The following is a 21,072-nucleotide window of genomic DNA, read 5'->3' as shown; positions in this document are numbered from 1 at the left end:
ATTATCTTTAATTTTATTTTAGTACCTTGAGGGTTTTTAATAATATTATTATATTTTTGGTATTTTTTTGGATGTGCATACATACATACATACATACATACATACATACTTTCTTTGTTATTTTTTAAATGGAATTAATCCTAAATATAAATTTGTAAACGCTATTTTAATCTATCTATTTAATTCAATTGAATTCAATTATGCCTACAATGTACTATGGGTATGAAATATAAATGTTGAAACTCAAACTTTAGGTATTTGATTTTTATAATAATAATATAGTAATGAGATATTAGCATTTATTTTTATGAACTAAAGTGTTCTTTAATAGTTTTTAATTAATTGTGAGTACTCATTAATTTAGTGAATGAGCCATTGTTTAATAATGTGTCTATTTATTATATTGATTAAAAAATTTATTAAAACTTTAAAATAATTAAAATTCCTTACTGCTCTCTTTTAAAATATTTATGGTAGATAATTTGTTGGTAAATAAATAATATAAAATAATTTTAATAATACTTTAAGCAATTTAAAATTAAGACATAATGTAATTTAGTATAGAAGGATAAATTTAACATTAAAGTTAATTTTTCTTAATACAATAAATTTGTTGTATGCACTAGAGAATAGAAAAATTTGATAATTAAATTAATTATTTACCTGATCTGAAAAAGAATAAAATTAAATAATTTGAAAATTGAATTACTAACTTTTCTTTTGGTTAATTAAATTATATTTTTAAGTAAACTTTATTTTGTTTATTTTAGTTATAAAAATAATGCACTTTTATAAACAGGGTTCTAAAAAATATAATTTTTACACAGCTTTTTACTGAAAAAATCATTAAAAAAATTAATCGGCTCTGATTGATTGATTAAAAAAATGATTTTGAACCCTCTATTTATAAATTATGTAATTGAAGTTTTTAATCAATTTAAAAAAAACTCTAAAAAAGTACGAAAAAAAAATTTACATTTTAATTTAAAGAAATTTATCTTATAAAAATTTAGTAACTTTAATTTTGTTTGGTATATTTAATCATTTACAATCTATTAAAGGTTACTCGTAAGTTTTGTGTTTAAAACAATAGGCGAATTAGCTGCTAAATAATTAGTTTTAAATAAAATAAAATTAAAAGTAGTAAAAATAAAAGAAAAATGGCCTAAAAATAATTCTTATTAATATTGTTAATTGCTTTGATTTGCACATCAAATGTCTTTGCCTAATGTAGAGGTTTCGTTAAGGATGATTATGAAAACAAGAATTCTTTAAGCTTTATTGAAAGATTCATTGCTAACTTATGTGAATATACCAACATTTCAGATTCTAATGGAGATGCAGACTAAAATAATATCAATACTTAAATTGATTAAGAATGTGAAGAAAACTCAAATACTGGATAATGAATTATTCATATTGCTGATTTACAAATATTAATTAATAGATTTAAGAAAAATAAACAATTTGTTTTGTTTTCTATTTAAATATTTGTCAACTTTTTCTTTAATTTTTTAAATAAACTTTTTTCGTTAGAATAAAATTAAAAATTTAAAAAATGATAGCAATTTTTATATTAAATTTGAAAACATTTTTTATTAAATAAGCTGAATAATTAATTAATTAATTAAATTGTAAAAAATTGATATAAAATTGCTTCATTTATTTTTATTGATTTACTAAATTAAAAGAAAGATGGAAAATAATTAATTAAATAGAATAAATGAATGAATGCTTAGTGGTTATATAAATTTAAAATCAAATGAAATATATCAAAAATATCTTTTTTTAGTTTGAATAATTTATTTATGTTGTAAATAAAAATTAATTAATTTATTAATAAAAACACAGTATTTTAACATTAATCTTTTTTCAACTCAATTTATTTAAAAAGTTGTTTATTGCAAATCTCTTCAAATCACAAATAAAATAGGTGAAGATAATAAAAAAGTTAGATGAAGGGAAGATAACCATTTTATTTAAAAGAAATTCATTTCAAATTATTGGTAGTCATTATAGCAGTTATTTTAAGAGAATCTCAGCAACATGAGTATTAGCTAAATTTATATGAGAATGAAATAATTGCTAATGAGTGGTATCAAACTATCATTGGAAGCATAAAATATGCCAAAATAAGCTTCCAGAATGATATTATCATTTAAAATTTTAGGAATTAAATTATGAAATACGATTTTTAGGGGAATCAGAAATGGAGCACAAAAGTTAGTAAGGGAGAGCTCATTAAAGTTTAAAAAGATTGGGCAATAGTTTTTAAATAATCTTCCAAAAGTTTAGTCTATGTCGATTTAGAAATAGGAAAGCCTTTGTACGAAGTTAGTTATGGCACATTCAAGGATGAGCACCTACCAAGGATGAAGAGTTCATAGAAATTTTTTATAATGCATGACTAACAAAACATCTTTTGGATTTAATCCAACCCAAAAGAGAACGAACAAAATAATTAATCTCATTCATAATAATAATTTTTTGCAGAATAAAAAACTAAAGAACCGCTTAGCACAGGAAGTTACTCAACTGGCAGCAACTATGAAATTTTAAACATTTAAATAGATAACAAGGAAAACATTCACGTTCTCCTCTAATACAAGAAGAGTCAAATATGTCTTGGAATTGTTGAAATCAACTAACAAGATGAAACAAACATTAAGCTTAGGAGATGTAGATAAATGAGTTACAATTAAAAAATCATTTCATATGGCTCAGTTAATGGTTTTTTGATTTAGAATATTAAAGATGCTGACACTAAAGCTTTAAGAATAGTTTATTTTGACAGTTCTACAGCAGATTTTGAAGAAAATAATTTTTCTATTTTCTCTTCTGAAGAAGATATTTATAGTGCTAGAGAAACTATTCATTAAATTCACACGTTTGACTAGAATGAAATAGTTATTTTTAGATACGCAAATTATTTTGAAATTTGTAGATTGACTGCTTTGGACTTAATTTGCCCAGATATTTTTATAAAAAAGAGAATGTATTCCATAATTCCAACATATAATTATCAAAGCGTATTGTTTCTCTCTTCATATATTGTAAATTAATAGGAAGACGTAAATTCTACTAACTCTTTCAGCGAGAACGAGCTCAAAAAAGAGCTTAATGCTTAACTCTTTGATTTGGAATAATATTAAGTTTTTAACTTTAATAGATTAGTTTTAGAAGAAAGCATCCAATCTGTCTTCACTAAAGTTAACATGAAAAATCCATCTTCCCCTTCAGTGAATTTAGTCATATAAACTAATAGATAGCAAGTAGTATTCAGCCAACTATTCTAAAAGCAGCATTTTATTTATTCTATTTAAGAAGGCAGTCTGTAGAATGATTTGTCTCCACTTTTTTATCGTTTTTATAAAACTGTTAAGAATCCATATCCATAAACAAAATTACCTGAATAGGCAAATGATTATTTAAACCCTTTAAACATCTTAATTGGGGAATCTTGTACAAAGACGGCAAATGCAATTATTAATAACATTAAACATAGATGGGAGAGAGATATAATTAATATAAAAAGCTACTTATTTAAGCTAAAAAATGAATTTTAAAATTAACAAAATCAAATTGAAGATTCAACTGAAAATGATAGAATGTACGGATTCGAATAAATGATTTTAATTCCTACAAGGAATTTCCTTCTCTTTGCCTACAACTCAGGTTCAGGAAAGCTGATCTATAAATAGAATATTAATGGGTAAAGCGACTCAAATGAAGTTATTGGCTTGGTGAGATTATCCTTGGATAGAAAGCAAAATTAAGGATTTTATGTAGAAGAATGCTAAGATTAATTTATAATTATCATAAATAATTCCGATTACATAACCTTGCAGTTTATAGAACCTCTAACGGGAGAATTGCTGCGAACTGAAAACATAGACATGCCTGAAAAGTAAAAATACAGCTCTTTTATGAAGGCAAAACTCTCTTCAGATTCTAAAAAGGAGCACTTACTGTTCTTCACTAATAAAAATAGTTTAGTTTTTTATCCTAGTCTCGATTTGGTTGAAGACAATGAAGTAAACAACAGATTGAAAAATAGTCAAATTTTTGTAGTGAAGCAAGAATTCTCTGAAATTAATTTTTACCAATTAAGCGATTTGTCATCTGGTTTGCAACAAAAATCCTCAATGCCAATAAAAGCAAATCAAAAATTAATAAAAATAACACAGAATCTTTCAAAACTTGATTTAACTTAATATCATGAAAGGATGATAGCCATAGAAACAGAAACGAAAGATGCATACAGATGGCTAGATTTTGAAAAGAGGATGTTTGCACTTTTAATACTAAATGAACACGAAAAGAAATTAACAATTAGCGTAGTAGATACTGTAACAAATAAAATTCTTATCTAAAGATACATGGCTAATGTAAAGGTGAATTATCCAATAGACATGTTTCTTCATGAAAACAAATTATTTGTATCCTTCTATAGCGATTATTATGATAAGTAAATCTTGTATGAAATGAAACTTTATTTTAGACACTTCTTAACAATATTCAGTCTTCCTAATCCAGAATTACCAGTAGACTCTATTGCTTGCGATGCAAAAACGCTATTTTCAGAGTAAACAATAGGCAAAATGCACTCAGTAGTTTTAGATAATTTGATTTTCACTAATTACAACAATGATATCTTATACATTAATATATAAAAATTAAATGAAACTGAAACAACCTTATACAATTCAGGATTTACTCAGATCAATACAGTTCCCCTTTCATCTATCTAACATATTTACATCTAAAAGACCTCTTTAACTAGTAGATACCTTTTAATCGCTAATGGTGCTCAAATATATAGTGTTAATTTCACTCCATAAGGCAGATTTGATACTCTCCCTTTAGATTTCAATTACAATGCAGTAATAAACTCTATAGCAATAGGCTTTACCTTAGTTCTAATCTCTAAATGCTTTAATTTCATTATTTAATCAAAGAAAAAGCAAAAAGACTTTTGAAAAAATTGTATTAAGTAAATTTAATATGTAAGTAAGTAAGTAAGTAAATAAATAAATTAGCCATCTCATAACTTTATTTAAACAGAAACAATATCAATAAAATAATTTAAACAAATAAAATAATCAATTAATTTTGAGATAAATTAAGATGATAAAATAAAATAAACTTAAATTAAGATTAAATGTTAGAAAGTAAACAAACTGCAAATAATTATTAATTTATCTTCAACCCACTGTTTTAATAATATGAATTAATTATTTTGAAAACAATTAAATTTTACATATTAACAATAATTAATATTTTGATTTTGATTAAAATATAAATTTTATATTTATTTATTTCTTTCTTTCTTTCTTATTTTTTAATTAGATAAAGATATTTTGTAATAATATTTATTATAATATGAAAAAGGATAGTTATTCGATAATATAATTAATTTTGTCAATTTTTATTCATTCATGTAATTAAGTAAGTGAGTGAGTGTGGTTAAACTAAAGACCATCTATTTGATAATTTAAAATTAAGTTGTTTGGGTTCAATTGTTTTTTAGGATTTGTTATAGATTTTTTTTAGAAACCAAAGAATAAAAATGATAAATAGAATGATCGATTGATAAATAGATAATAATCACTTCTTTTAATTGACAAAAACTGCCCTGAAATACAATGAATTGAATTAAATTGTACAAAATCTTCAATGAGAAATCACTATTTTAAAATATATTTCTGAAGTTTTTTTGAAATCGACTTATAAAATAAGTAAAGAAATTTAACAAATTAAATAACAAACAAAAAATTTATTTTTCCAAGTAAAAATGATCGGTAATAGATTCTTAACGATTTTATTCGTAGTCATTTTATTTCATTAGGCAAATGCTTAGTGTGGAACTAACGCATCTAAAGTAGGCAGCACCTGTTATTGTAATCCAGGTTATTATGGCCCAAATGATAGTAATTGCTAATAATGTCAGAGCAACACTTATTCACTACAAGGTGTAAGCAACACAGGTCCAAGTGTTACTTAATTTTCAGCTTGTAGCTATTGTTAAATTGGCTACTATGTAACAACTCCAGGTACTGCCACTGCTTTACCAGGTTGTCTTTAATGTCCAGCTGGTTCAACAACTCTAAATCCCCTAAGTTAACCAGGTTCAATATCTAGTTGTATATGTTTTGATCCAAATGGAACAGCATTGTCTTCCTTGAGTTAAGCATGTTAGTGCAATATAGGATTTTATGGATCCCCTTAGACAACATAAGCTGGTCCTAGTGGATGTACTCCTTGCCCAGCTAATTTTACATCACCAATAGGAACAGCTGATTAAACTGGGTGTACAAAATAATTAGATTCGTCTATTTTAAAAGCATTCTAATAGTTAATAATGATTTTGATTCTTTTTTGAAAATAGGTCTCATATAGATTTGTAAGTTTAATAAGCTTAATATGCTCATCAAGAAGGAAGTAGTTGTCTAATTTATTTTATCATGGTATTTTTTTACTTATCAATATACCTACATAATTATTGTTTAAATAATATTTGCTTTTGTGATAATAAGTGAATAAAAACATTAAAAGTAGAAGTTAAAATTTAAATAAAATAAATCATATCTTTTATTAAGATCAATTATTCTTTAACTGAGAAGTTAAATTTTAAATAATATATTAACAATTATATTGAGCAATAAATATTAATTCTTCCTTCTAACTTTATAAAATCTTTTTAAAAAAAATTTAATTTTCTTTTTTATTTGTTAGTTTATGTTTGTTTGTTTGTTTGTTTATTTATTTCTAACTTAGTTTAAAACAAACATATCAAATTGATTAAAAATACTAAAATAAATAACTTATTCATATGATATTTATTTAGCTTAATAAATCTAAGAATCAAACTATTCTTAAAATTAAAATGAATAAAACATTATTTTATTTTATTTCTTTATTTATTTATTTTTCTGAAATAAGTATGTTTAATTTGATGCTTAATTATCTCTTTTCATTATTTTTTTTTGATAATCATAATATATTTTAATTCTTCAATAATAAATCCAACCAAAATCAGAGATATAGATTTTTAACAAAAAAATTATTTTGATGATATAATAATACTTTATTTGTAAGTTTAAAAGATTAATTAACTAAAATTTAGGTATATAAATTTTTGAATAATCTTATGGTAAATAGTTAAATTATTTATTTGATTTTTTAATTTTTGAAAATAAAGTATTTTTAAAGAAGCTTAGTTAGTAATAAAATAGAAATCTATCTAATTTATTGATGTTTTAACTATTTTTTATATATTTTATTAATTTTAATAGTAATCCTGGTAATATTTTAGTTTTTTTATACTTCGTTTACTAAATTTACAATAATAGATAGAATTTCAAAGCTGATTTTTTTCAATTTATGTTTGAAAAAATGTTTTAAAATGCAATTTATTTAAATTGATTTGAAAATAAATAAAGAGAAGAATTAGAATAAAAAATTACAATAATAATATAAAATATATTTAAAGGATATAAGTTTATCTCCTTCTTAGGATATCAAATAAATACTGGTTTTTAGGTGCTTGTAAAATAAATAGATTGGTAAAACTATTTATTTACTTATTAGCATTTAGTAAATTGACAAGCAGGCAAGCAGATAAAACATTTGTTGTTTGATTTAAAAATAAAATGAATTAAAATAAAATGCAAGGTATATATATATATATAAAGAAAATTTGTTTGTTAATGGTGAGGATTTAAATAGTTTTTATATTGAATTAGTTGCAATGTGACATATAGTATATGGTAGAATACATTCGCTTATATCAATTATATCATTAAATTATTTTAGTAGTAATTGTTTTTCATCCATTGATTATAATTATATATAGAATTCTAATGGCTAACTATTTAAATAAATCAAATTCCTTTCCTAATTTTCATTAATCAAATTCAGTTGGTAGCGGCCTTGACCTTGGGTGCAGCTTAAGTACCAGATCTGAAACCATTTTTAGCTCTTCTGGCGATGGTCTTCATGTATCTCATTCTACCAGTACCTTGACCCTTTCTATCTCTAACCTTTTGACCCCAACCGTCGTCTAAAATAAAAAAAAATTCATTAACATACTTGATAAAAGGTGCAAATAACAATTTAAAAGGAATTAGGCATTTATTAATTACATCTTCTCATCTTGGCATCGGGATAACCGCAAGCAGCACATCTAAGTTTTTGCTTGTGATAAGTGGCCTTACCACATCTTCTGCACAAAGTGTGAGTCTTTTGGTGTCTCTTACCGAAAGCGGGAGTACCTCTAGTCTATAAAAATGAGAATATTTAAATAAATATTCAATGACTTTGTAAATAAAGCTAAATTTGATTTAGAAACAATGAATATTTGATAATTACCATTTTTACTTGATTATTTTTATCTCTTCTTTTTTGTTTTGAATATAATTTCTTTATATCTTTTTTTGATAATTTCACAAAGACTTTGTTTTTCTTTTTCAAAGCAAAGTCAAGTCTGTCTTTAGTTAGTTTCTCTTCTTCTTTTGCTTTATCGCCTATCTTAAACTTAATTTTAGTTTCTTCATTTATTTGCCTATAAATATTTGCAAATATTATCTTAATTCTATCATAAAATCACTTATTCTCCAAACTGATATCCTAGCATGTCCAATATAGCATTAACATTGTTAAAAAATTAATTTGATTAAATATTTTATTGTTGCATATTAATTAAATTCCCTTCAATCGATAAATAATAGATAGATGCTTTTTATTTCTCAATATGTTTTAATATTACTTAATTTTTTTATTTACAAAATACTTTCTACCTAAATAAATAAATAAATGTTAAAAAATTAACCCAATTTTTATTAACAATTAAATTCTTTAAATTTCTACTTCTACTTTTTTCTATTCATTTGTTAATTCATTTTCGTAATCTAAATCAATTAAAATTTAACTGTTATTTCATTACAAAATTAATCAATGAAGATTTATGATATTCTAAAATTATTTTTCTATTTTTCAATGAAAAATATTTATTTTTATTATTTTCTAAATTTTATTCTTCCCTCTAAAAAATTGATTCAAACAGTTAAAGAAAGATTTATTGGCTAATAATGATAAATCACATCATCAGAGTCAATAAATAATAAAAAAATAAGATAAATTAATTTTATTTTTTATTCAGAAATCCAAAAATTTCTATTTCTGAAAAATAAACTGAAATTTTTTACAAATTTAAATAAAAAATTTGATTTGTGAAATTATCAAAATCTTTAAAATTTATTTGAATTGATTTGATTGAAAATAAAACTTTGGATTTTTCAAAATATATCTTGTTTGGTCAGTCAGTGAATCTTGCTTTTTATTACTTAACTTAATTGAGAGTGAAAAGAAAATTTAAATAAAAGTAGAAATATAAAATTTTGTGAAATTCTATTGTAGCTGTTTTAAATGAAACTTTTGTTAGCATAGAGAAAAAATGAACAATTGTGATTATGATAGAGTTGCAATTAAAACATGTATGATCAGATTTTGATAAATATTATAATAGATGAGGATAAAACTGGAGTTTATAATCAAATTTAAAGGTCAAAAGCAAATTCATTCATTATGATTGCAAAAGAGATTAAATGATAGCTAGTTTTTTATTATAAAATTGATATTATTTTAGCAGGAATTGAGAATTTGTTCATATATTAATAAAGGAATAGTAAAAGACAAATTGAATAAATACATACATACGTATACATACGATCACAAAAATTATAATAAAGAAAAAGAAGGTAAATATTTAATTATCTTATGCAGTAGAGTCTTTGATTAGTTTTTTAGTTTTGATTATAAACATAAATTAAAAAAAGAAATTTAGTTGATTATTAAATTAATACTAAGTAAAATACTCTTTTTTTTTCTGCACCGCTGCTATGTAAGAAGATATTCATCTTTAAGATTCATCTTTTTCTTTTGAAAGCAGTTTTAGCGAATCCTCCACATGGACTCACAAGAAGGAGAATTTTCTCCCTAAATAGTACAAAGTTGCCTAAGAAGTTGAGGAAAAAATTTTAGAGCTTCACAGTAATTTACAAACAGAATTACATCCAAAATATATTAATTTATTTATTTATTAATTTGTTTGTTTGTTTCATTAATTATTTTTGGAATTGTAGACTTAGAAGTTGGAAGAGACGTTGAAATCAAAAACATAAAGATTAATTTAAATGGAGTAGATGATGATTGGATTCACACTTATATATCTATTGACAAGGGAAAAGACCGCTTTAAAAACAAAGAGCCTTTAGTTTTAATTCATGGATATGGCGGTGGAAGTATTTTATTCTAAAAAATGTTTAAAAAGTTGAGCAAGTAGTTTAAAGTTTATTGCATTGATATCATTGGATTGAATCTTTCATCACGTCCGAATGTGGATCACTTAAAAACTGCGCAGGAAATAATTGACTTTTTTGTACTGAGTATTTAATAGTGGGTTATCTAAGTAGGACTATAATATAAACCTTTCTATTTAGCTGGCCACTCTTTTGGTGGTTATATATCAAGTTTTTTTGCAAAGTAAAACTAAGATTAAGTTAAAAAACTCATTTTAATGAGTCCAGCTGGAGTGAGTAAAATCAGTTAGTAGGAAAATCAAGATTATTTAAATAACAGATATCCAAATATGAATTTTAAAGAAAAACTGGTCAATTGGTTTAGAAAAACAGTATGGAAATATCAAATTACGTATGAATGGCTATATAAAAATTGTTTTCTACCCAAACAATATATAATGAAGCATATGATTACTACTCGTTTAAAAACAAAATCATAGAAAGAATTGAAGCTCTGGTAATAGTTTTATGACCAAGTTCTTAAACTTCCCGAAAGCACAAGCAGGTTTGTTTACTCTTTATTTTTCTATCCAAGAGTCATTGCTCATTATCCAGTAGAAGAAATATTCGAAACTGACATGAACATTCCTGTGCACTTTATGTATGGATAACACGACTGGATGAATTAAGAAGGAGCCTAAAGACTTATGAAAAAAAATAGTGACTTATTTAAAATAGATTTAATATCATCTTCAGGTCATCACATGAACGTTGATAACCCAGAAGAGCTCTCTGAGAAAATTATAAAAATACTACAAAAAAATGAAGACTCAAAAATATAATCTATTGATTGATTGAATTATCGATCTAATTACACTTACTAATATATAAAACTGATTCTATAATACTTATTAATAACTACTATCATAACACAATATATAATAAAATTAAAGCTACTAATTAAACACTTAAATATAAATTAATAATTAATTAAGCTATTTATTTTCACTCTGTATTGCAAACATTATGTTCTTATTCATCATCAAAATTAATTTAAATCAAAAAAAATTATCACTAATCAATAATGCTACTTTAAACATATCTGATATAATATAATAATTAATATAGATTGCCTAAAATAAATTCTAAATGTATCTTCATTCTATAAAAACTCCTTTATCAATAATTTATTTTTTGTATTTACAGTAAGTATTGACTAAAATTCCCTATTTTTCTTTTAAATTTTTATAAATTTACAAATGAATTATTTTATTATCTGAAATTAAACTTTCAAATTATTAATAGTATGGTTTTTAAATAACTATTAAACTGTCTGTATTATAATCTAATTTTTTAATTAGATATCAAATTATAAATTACTTGAGGCTAAAAAAGCTTTATTTTAAGAAAATTTAAATAGATTAAGTCTTCTGCTCAAATTTTAAATAAAAAATCAATTTAATTAATATATTTTACTAAAATTATGTATAATTTATTATTTATTATTGGAAAAATGCAATATTAAATATTTGAAAAAATTAAAATAGCATGATTTGATAAACAACTACTGAATATTTAACACAAACAAATAAAATATTGTTATTGATAACTAATTTTTTTTAATTGCTCAATAAATGTCTAAAAATTTATTTATTTATTTAATTATTAATATGATAAATTTATTTAGAGTTTTTTAAATATTAAATTGAGAAAACAAACAAATTTAAAGTTTAATTTATTGATGAAGTTCTTTTAATATTTTTAATGAATAAATAAAGTTAAATATTAGTAATTTATAATGCAGTTGTTTAATTTTTTACTGAATTTTAACTGTTTTAATAATTTGTTAAAGTAACTTAAAATGTAATTTTATTTTATATTTCTTTAAATTATTAATTTGAAGTTAAAAAATAAATTATTTTTAACCAAAAAGTATGAATTTCAAAATCTTTGTAGACATATTAAATTTTAATTTAGTTGATAAGATTTGAAATAAAAACTAATTAACCAATCATAAAAAAGAAGGAAGTAGAATTTCATAAAAAATCAATAAAAAAATAAAAATATTTTTTTAATTAAAATTAAAAATTTATTGCAATATGCTTTATTTTTACTTTTGTTTTTTATATAAAATGTATTTCATCTTTAAAGATTTACTCTTTTTGCTCATTTTGTTAACGAATAAATAAATTAATAAATTATGCTTCAAGAAATAAATTAAAATTTTAGAAAGTAATTTTTGTGTTTGTTTTGTTTTGTTTTTTTAACTGCAAGGAAAATGATTATCTATTCATTTATTTATTTATGAATTAATTTATTTGTTTTTTTTGTTTTTTTGTTTGTTTATTTGAGAGATTTGGTTGAAAAAATATTTTAGCTGAAAATAAAAATCAATTTGGGTTATTGATTGGGCTATAAAAGGGTTTATCAAACAATATCTTTTTATTTTGGTTGGATATAAAAATAAGCTTTGAATTTAATAAAATTTAGTCTTAGAATTCAAGTTATCAAATTTAACAAAAAGATAGTTAAAATAGGTGATTAAACCAAATTATAATAGAGTATTAGTTAGGATTGATCAACCAAAGACACGAAAATAAACAAAGAAAAAGAGTGCGTTTAATCGGAGTGTAATTTGGGTGATTGAGAGAAAGTTGAAAAAGTAGTATATGGTTTATGAATGAGTTAATTGCAAAACACAAATTGATTTAATGGTGTGAATATGGCGATTTAAATAGTATATTTGGTTTGATGGATGTATCGAATGATTTGATTAATTGATTGATATATACGAGAGGATTGGTGCAAAAAAGTTAAATTTAAATACACAATATATTGAATTATCAAGCGGATAATATAGACAGAGTGCAAAGTTAAATTGCATATATAGCTTTAGAGCATTAATAAATGCATGCGAATTTTCCTTAGCTATAAGTATATAAATATGTGGATTGATTTATTGATTAGTCAGTCGTAGTATTGAATATTCCGTTCTAATTTTGGTGAATATTGAAGATATTTATTGTATGATTATTAGTATTTATGCAATTTTCCCTATAATGCTTGCTATTTTATTATACACCTAATTTATTGATATAACGATTTCCTTCAAAATCAGTTGGAGGCGGCCTTGACCTTGGGGGCAGCTTAAGTACCAGATCTGAAACCATTTTTAGCTCTTCTGGCAATAGTCTTCATATATCTCATTCTACCAGTACCTTGACCCTTTCTATCTCTAACCTTTTGACCCCAACCGTCGTCTAAAATTAACAAAAAAGCAGGTTAAATAAATATATATTCATCGATTTAAATTTTCTTATAATTTGCAAAAATTAATTACATCTTCTCATCTTGGCATCAGGATAACCGCAAGCAGCACATCTGAGTTTTTGCTTGTGATAAGTGGCCTTACCGCATCTTCTGCACAAAGTGTGAGTCTTTTGGTGTCTCTTACCAAAAGCAGGAGTACCTCTAGTCTATTATTTTATAATGCAAATTGTTAGTTTAGTAAGGGTTTGTTTGCCATTTGTAATATAATCGATTTTTATATTTAAGTCAAAATAATTAATAATTTACCATTTTTGATTGATATTTTTATCTCTTTTTTTTTTTAATTAATTTTTGCTTTATATATTTTTTAATACTTTCTTTGTACCTTTGATTGAACTTCTTTTTCTTTTTCTCGCTTTATTTTATTTTTTCTTTCTTTGTCACCTTTCTCTCTGCAATTAATTTTAGTTTTTCTTTTTATCAATACCTACCAAGCTATTATCAAGCATATCTAAAATTTTCATTCATTTTACTTATCTTTTCTTTCATTTCTCTCTTCCGCCATACTGCTGCATTCCTCCTTCTCTACTCTCTCCTTTTTTTGCATCTAATTTCTAATGATATTTTTTATTCAAACAAACAAACACACATTCATTCTAATTTCTATTTAGCCTTTCAATCATGCAGCATCAAATAAATATCGATCGACATATTTATTTCCTACCTTTCACAGTTGTAGCAATATTTAAAATTTTAACAATAAAAATATTTCAAAATATTTAAATCTATTCTTTTAAAATTTATTATTTATTACAAATGATTTTATCTATTTAATTAAATATTTATTATTATTATGCATTTAAAGTGATGTAGATAGATAGATAATAATTTTTTAAAAAAAGATTATCAATTGATCGATTTGAATTTGAAAAGAAATTACTCAATGAGTTTTTAATTTAAAATACATTTTGTAGAAAATAAACTTATTCTAATTGATGATATTTGTAATTAAAATGATTTATGAATTAAAAATTATTTTACATCAACAAAAATTTAAAATATTTTTTTCTTTATAAAACTTTAAAAAAGTTAAAAATTTAAATAAATATTTATAATTGTTTTTTACTGAATATGAAATTTTGATTTAAAGAAATATGTAAAATTTTAAATGGCAGTTTTGAATGTTCTTTATAGATAGATATTTAGAGTAATTTATTGATTAGTCTTTAATATCAAACTTGGTGAAAGCACTAGCAAAAAAGATATATATTTATATAAATTAATATATATTTATTAACAAATCAAATTGTTTTTAAAAATAATTAATATTAAATGATAAAGATTATTGTCGAAGAAAGCATCAAAACTGATAAATAATATTTCAAAAAGCTAAACCATCCAAAAATTAATTAATTGATTATTTAATTAGTTATGTTTAATCATTTCATACTTATTAATTAATTTTTTAATTATTAAAAATTAATTTCTTTTCAATCTTTCAATCAATTTAAGGAATTTCATACAAATAGATTAAATGAAAAAATATGATACTTAGAGAACTGTGAGCGCTTCTAATTTAATTTTTAATTCTCAGCAAAACTAATAGAATAACCCAAGTGATTATAATAGTTAAAATAAAGCAGCTAACTTTTAGGGTTTTGAAAATAAGTATGAATCTGCTTCTTTTCAATCATATGGGATTGGAAATTTTATGAATCCTATTAATTATTCTGTTCGATAAACGCAATCAGTTAGCTAGCCTTCAAACGTTTTAAAAGTTCAGGTTAATAACATCCAGTAATCATAAGCAATAATCAGTTAGGCTTCATAGAATTAGTAAAATATCCAAGTAAAAAAATAAAATTTTATAGTTAAAAATGGAGTGAAAGTTAAGAGCTCTACTTTTTACAACGGATAGGCAAACCAAAACTAAAATGTTGCAAATACAAGTTTGCTAAATAACACAGAAAAAGTATAGTACAATTAAAGTAGCAACAATAATAAGTTAAATGTTAACATTGGGAATAGCAATAGATAAAGTATTACTAGTAGTAATGCAAATCACTTCAAAAATAACGATGATACCTTCAGCAGTGATGTTAGTGGAGGATTTTCATCTGAAGATGATACTGAAAATTAGAGAAATTAGGGTTCAAATAATAAAAACTTCATAAACTAATATTATGACTATTACCACCATAAAGAAGAATAAGAACCAAAGCGTCATTATTTAGAAGATTTACCTCCTTAGCCTATTATCGACAAGCCTTATTCACTTGAACCTGATATGCTTTTTGGGTACATTTTTTATTTCTTTTATTAATATTTAGAATGAGCTCAAATCAATACATTTTGATACTATAAAAACAAATCCATTAATTGACTTTTTAAACCTGCAGGAATTAACAAACTAACTAACTAACTAACTTACTTACTTTTCTTTTATAAAATAATCTATAAAAAATTTAAATATTTAATCAATAAAAAAAATAAATAGGTGGGTACCAAAAATACACTTTAATGGACCTATTCCCCTCAATTTTAAGAATTCAACTATCGATAAAATAATAAGAGAATTAGGGGCTAGTACTTCAATGTATTACAATTAATACAAGCTTTGTTACATAGGTTTTAGACCATACACTTCTCTTTAATTGCATCAATAGTATTCTGGAAACGATTCTTACACCTTTCGTTATGATCATTTGTTCACCAATGATTATCCTCACTTAGCTCCATTTTTCGATATGTTTACTAAAAAATTTAGAGAACCTGTGAAACCTCCATTTCAAGGAAACAACCCACTTTACACATAGAGAAAAGATATTTTAAAATTTGATTCTATTTTTGAAAGTGGAAATTTGGATATTGCAGTAAAAATTGAAAACACAGATGAATATGATCTTTTCATGAGAGTTGATTCTAACACAAAAGGGCATTTTTAATGGTATTACTTCAAAGTATAGGGAGCTTCTAAAGGATAAAAAGTTAAATTTAATATCTGCAACTTCTATAAAAAGAAATCTCTTTACACAAGAGTAAATTTTTCAAAATTAAATTGAATAAATTTTAATATTGTCCTATAAAGGGAATGAAACCTTATATTCTATCAGAAGTTGCTTTGAAGCATTTAAAAAAAGATTGGACCTAAGAAGGAAACAACGTCAGCTACACTAAATAAAATTACAGATACAATTTTTTGTATGATGAAGACGATAACGGGTAGTTTGTTTATTTGATATTTATTATTTAGTTAATTAGTTTACTTACAAAGGAATAATCAAATATTGTTAAAAATCAAAATCAAAATGACAAATGCTTTTATTTGGCAATCAGATTAATAAAACCAGCATGAATAAGAATATAATATAAAATGTTTATGAACATTTTTTAGAAAATTAATTATTAATAAAAGAGGTTTCAAAAAATCAATTTTAGTTTAAAAATATTCATGCTTGTAAAATAATTTAAATTTTCTCATTATAATTTAAAATAGAAAATAACCTTACCAACTATCCTTTGAATATGAATTTTTATATGAAAATGATACTGTGTGGTTTGCCTTTTGTGTTCCTTACACCTTCACTAAGCTAATTAAATTCCTTAAAGAAACTATGAAGTAGCATCATAGCTAGAACAAGGATTTTATCACTGAAGAAAAGCTGTGTCAAACAATGAGTGGGATAGATGTACCTCTTTTAACAGTGACAGGTAATTAATTATTATCTAATTAAATGTATAATGTATATAATTTATTTCTTAGATAATGTTGATATGACTATTCCTTATAAAGACAGAAAAGTAGCTCTTATTTCTGCCAGAATTCATCCTGGTGAGTCTAATGGCTCTTGGTTGATGCATGGTTTCCTTTAGTTTTTGTTTGGAGATTCAGAAGAAGCAAAAAAAATTAGAAAAAAGTAAATTTTCTAAAATTTTTATTTGAAATAATTTCATTTTTAGTAAATTTGTTAACTTTTGTTTAAATTAATAGCACGATTTTTAAAATTATTCCAATGCTAAATCCAGATGGTGTTATTGCTGGGAATTACAGAACGGGATTTGCTGGGAGGGATTTAAATAGAGTATTTCACTCTTCAGATAAGATTTTATATCCAACTATTGTGAGTATGAAAGATTTAACGCTTGAATTGAAGAGAACTTATGGAAAGAATTTTAATATCTTTATTGATTTACATGGACATTCAGTTAAGAAGAATGTATTTGTATATGGACCTGAATTTCCTATATATGATTTAAATTATTACAAGTGTCGTATTTTTCCTAAGTTGATGGGAGAGCAAACTGACATGTTCAGATATTATTCAAGCATTTTTAAGATATCTCCTGGCAAGAAAAACACTGGTCGTGCTATATTATTTAGTTAATTTGATATCTAACTAAGTTATACAATCGAGGCTTCGAATGGAAGCTTTTACAGAAACGGATTTTCAAAATTTTTTAATAGTGAATTCTTGCTTGAAATGGGTGTCGTTATTGGCAAATCATTATAAAAATATATTACTTCGATTATTGATTATGAATCTATGGTATCAATTTTTTTTATAACTTTTTTTACTAAATATTAATTTTACTTTATTATTTAGGTTGAAAGAAAGAGACAATAGTAGTAAAGGTCAAATGAAGCATTAAATTAAAATTAAATGGGTGTTATTCACAGTGACGATGAGAATAATATTATGTACAGAGCATTTTTAATCTTAGAAATAAAAACATTTAATTTATTACAATTAAATTTAAAGGAAAAAACTACAACTTCAACAGCAACACCATGAATTTTTAGTTGATGATAAAGTTGCTGAAGATTAAAAGGAAGAAATTAAGGAAAATATAAGAAAGATGAAAAAGAAAGAAAAGAAAATTGATAAGAAGAAGAAAAGAAATAAAAAATAAGAAGAATAAAATGCATTCAATAACGAATAACTCAAAGGACTCCCATTTTCGAATCTATTTAATTTAGATAATATTGAATAAGACTCGAAACCTGCCAGATAAGATGAGTCAGATAATTATTCAGAAGGAGGTTCAGACTCTGAATCTTCAGATGAAGATTATGATGTACATAAATACCTACTTTTTAGATTTTTATAAAATATAATGAATATTTTATTTAATAATAAAAGAAAAATCATATTAAAATGCTACAAAAAAATATCAGTGTTAATAGAGAAATGTTTAAGTCTATTTTCAAAAATGTAAACAATAAAAAATCATCTAATTAAACAACCACAAGCAATTAGGGAAAAAGAAATTCTAGGAAAGGAAGATCTTTGTTAAGTACATCAAAAGATCCTAATAAGAATAATTTGTCAGATTCTAATTAAAAAATAAGGAATAACAGTACTTCTACAGAAAATAGAGAATAAAAAGTTCCAGAGAAGAAGGGAATTTATGTCTCAAAAACAATACATATGAGACCACTAACTGCTTACTTAACAAAGAAGAACTCTAATGTTGAGAAAATAGAGGAAGAATAAGCAAATGAGTTAAAATTAAAAGAATATAACTCCAACAGACCTTCAACTGTTGGACAGAAAAAGAACAATAAAAATGATATTAAAAGCAACAATCAAAACAGCAAAAAGAATTTACTTCCATAATAGAATGTTTAAGCAAAAGAACAATTAAATGTAATTAATTTTTAGTAAACAGTTAACAAAAATGCATAGAAACCTCCTATTAATGGTAAATAAAATGCTAGCAAAACTTGGTTGCTCATGATGAAAAGTGTAAGTGAGTACGAGCAAGAAAAGAAGCAAAAGCTTGAATAAGTATCTCAACAAATCTAGCCTCCATTTTCATAATCAAGAGAGGACTTTTTTGAAGAAATAAAGGAAAGAGGTACTTTTAGCAATTATTAGGGTGAAATAAATAAAAATAGTGCAACAAATAAACTTTAAAAGCAAGCAGAATAACAACTTTCTTCAACATTTACAAGATTTAAAGGAGTAGAAAAACAGCTAATTTAACAAGAAGAATTAGAGTTAAAAAATATAAATCAAATCTTAATTAACACTCCTAATTCAATTGTAGATCCAGTTTAAGAGTAATACTTTAGAAAATCGAAGTAAGAAGGATTCAAACCTAAAGGAAATTGTCCATCTGCTTTTTATGCTATGAAGAAGCATTTTAATTTAAAAAAAAGAGTAAATTTTTATTCTTTAATTCATTTATTATTTATTTAATTGTTTAACCAAATTTAATCTTTTATTCGAATTTATTTATAGGAAGAAGACAGGCCCTAATAAGATAAAAATTTTTAAAGAATACCCCTATTAGGAAACAATAAACTGTATTAAAGCTACTAAGCTAAAGTGTATGGCTAAATACCCTATAGAGATGGTTCCCTTAACAACAATATAACAATATAAAATAATATTCAAAATATTAATTAAAAGTGAGAGTATCAAAAAATAATTAACCAATTAATTAATTAAAATATAATTAAATAAATAAATAAAAAATGTATAACAATTAAAATATCCATCCATCCATTCATCCATCCATCCATCTAAATATCAATTTTCTTAATTTTAATTTATGGTAATAAATTTAGTTTATTATAATAATAACAAATCCATTCAATTACTTACTATCTTATAAAACTATAAATAAATAAATATATATATATTTATAACATCAAGTCTTTATTTTATGTTGAATCTATAGTTTATCTTTTCTAAATTCAATCTAAATATTTTTTAAGATTCTTTCTCTAATTTATTTATGAAGCTTCAATTTTAAAAATAGAAAGTAAATATGCTTTCATAATTTTTGACTAATATAATTTAAATTAATTTAAAAGATTTTTTAATTTAATCTTTCTGAATTATAAATAAATTTAGTTTAAATGATTGAAATATAAGAATATTAAATAACAGACTGTTTTAAATTTTTTATTTAATTATAATTGTATTGTTTATTTTATGAAATTTATTACTAATAAATTTTTTTTAGTTTTGATGATTAACTATCATTTAATAATAAATACATATTATATCATAATTTATTATTAACAAAAATTATTTCTTTGTTTAATTTTTAAGATTATATTTATGTAAAAAATTGCATAGTATAAAAAAATATAGTTTATTGAACTTTGGTTTGTGATCAAATTTAAAATATTCTATTAATTTAGCTTAGATTCATGACAATAAATTAATAAAAAAATAATTTATTAAATTTATTTTAATATCTTTTTAAGAAAAGCTTATTTTTTTAAAGGAATTTTTTTTAATTTGACTATTTTATTATATTGAAGATACAATTTTTTATTGACTAAATAGATATTTTATGTTTTACAGTAAACTATTGCTCAATTATTAGTGGAGAAATAAAATTTTGATAAACTTCACCGAATAATTGAATTTAATTTAAAATATCTTATCCAAATTTTAATTTTATTATTATATATTGAAGAAATTTGTTTTGTGTAAGAATAATCACAAAATTACGTTTTGCATCATTTATTTTTACTTACAGTATG

At 23.1% G+C, this 21,072-nt stretch overlaps 7 protein-coding genes across 7 annotated transcripts; 5 read left to right on the top strand and 2 right to left on the bottom strand. All coding sequences in view use genetic code 6, as the record gives it.

The window, feature by feature from the left end:
• Positions 1-980: 980 nt before the first annotated feature.
• On the top strand, positions 981-1,409 carry TTHERM_01068210 (transmembrane protein, putative; the record flags this gene model as incomplete). Its single annotated transcript, XM_001030581.2, has 1 exon — positions 981-1,409. The coding sequence occupies exon 1, from the start codon at positions 1,161-1,163 to the stop codon at positions 1,407-1,409; it is 249 nt and encodes an 82-aa protein (XP_001030581.1). The 5' UTR covers positions 981-1,160.
• Positions 1,410-2,180: 771 nt separating this feature from the next.
• Positions 2,181-4,979, top strand: TTHERM_01068200 (transmembrane protein, putative; the record flags this gene model as incomplete). The annotated part of the gene is made up of 1 exon (XM_001030580.2): positions 2,181-4,979. The coding sequence occupies one exon, from the start codon at positions 2,181-2,183 to the stop codon at positions 4,977-4,979; it is 2,799 nt and encodes a 932-aa protein (XP_001030580.2).
• An 815-nt stretch (positions 4,980-5,794) lies between these two features.
• Positions 5,795-6,382, top strand: TTHERM_01068190 (immobilization antigen; the record flags this gene model as incomplete). The annotated part of the gene is made up of 1 exon (XM_001030579.1): positions 5,795-6,382. The coding sequence occupies one exon, from the start codon at positions 5,795-5,797 to the stop codon at positions 6,380-6,382; it is 588 nt and encodes a 195-aa protein (XP_001030579.1).
• A 1,534-nt stretch (positions 6,383-7,916) lies between these two features.
• Positions 7,917-8,635, bottom strand: TTHERM_01068180 (60S ribosomal protein L37; the record flags this gene model as incomplete). The annotated part of the gene is made up of 4 exons (XM_001030578.3): positions 7,917-8,062; positions 8,145-8,280; positions 8,371-8,529; positions 8,609-8,635. 4 exons carry the CDS (start codon positions 8,633-8,635, stop codon positions 7,917-7,919), a joined length of 468 nt encoding a protein of 155 aa, XP_001030578.2.
• Positions 8,636-9,605: 970 nt separating this feature from the next.
• TTHERM_01068170 (alpha/beta fold hydrolase) lies at positions 9,606-11,152 on the top strand (the record flags this gene model as incomplete). The annotated part of the gene is made up of 4 exons (XM_001030577.2): positions 9,606-9,615; positions 9,681-9,758; positions 9,868-10,050; positions 10,143-11,152. The coding sequence occupies 4 exons, from the start codon at positions 9,606-9,608 to the stop codon at positions 11,150-11,152; spliced, it is 1,281 nt and encodes a 426-aa protein (XP_001030577.2).
• Positions 11,153-13,644: 2,492 nt separating this feature from the next.
• TTHERM_001068151 (hypothetical protein) lies at positions 13,645-13,824 on the bottom strand (the record flags this gene model as incomplete). Its single annotated transcript, XM_012799236.1, has 1 exon — positions 13,645-13,824. The coding sequence occupies one exon, from the start codon at positions 13,822-13,824 to the stop codon at positions 13,645-13,647; it is 180 nt and encodes a 59-aa protein (XP_012654690.1).
• Positions 13,825-15,057: 1,233 nt separating this feature from the next.
• Positions 15,058-19,987, top strand: TTHERM_01068150 (zinc carboxypeptidase family protein; the record flags this gene model as incomplete). Its single annotated transcript, XM_001030575.2, has 10 exons — positions 15,058-15,866; positions 16,066-16,606; positions 16,657-16,790; positions 17,065-17,279; positions 17,332-17,485; positions 17,560-18,115; positions 18,173-18,267; positions 18,329-18,644; positions 18,710-19,732; positions 19,814-19,987. The coding sequence occupies exons 1-10, from the start codon at positions 15,103-15,105 to the stop codon at positions 19,985-19,987; spliced, it is 3,972 nt and encodes a 1,323-aa protein (XP_001030575.1). The 5' UTR covers positions 15,058-15,102.
• Positions 19,988-21,072: the final 1,085 nt, after the last annotated feature.

The sequence above is a fragment of the Tetrahymena thermophila genome (genome assembly GCF_000189635.1).
Source record: "Tetrahymena thermophila SB210 genomic scaffold scf_8254489, whole genome shotgun sequence".
Taxonomy (NCBI): Eukaryota; Ciliophora; class Oligohymenophorea; order Hymenostomatida; family Tetrahymenidae; genus Tetrahymena; species Tetrahymena thermophila.
The sequence above is the reverse complement of the archived record's forward strand: the minus strand, read 5'-3'. Positions and strand labels throughout refer to the sequence as shown.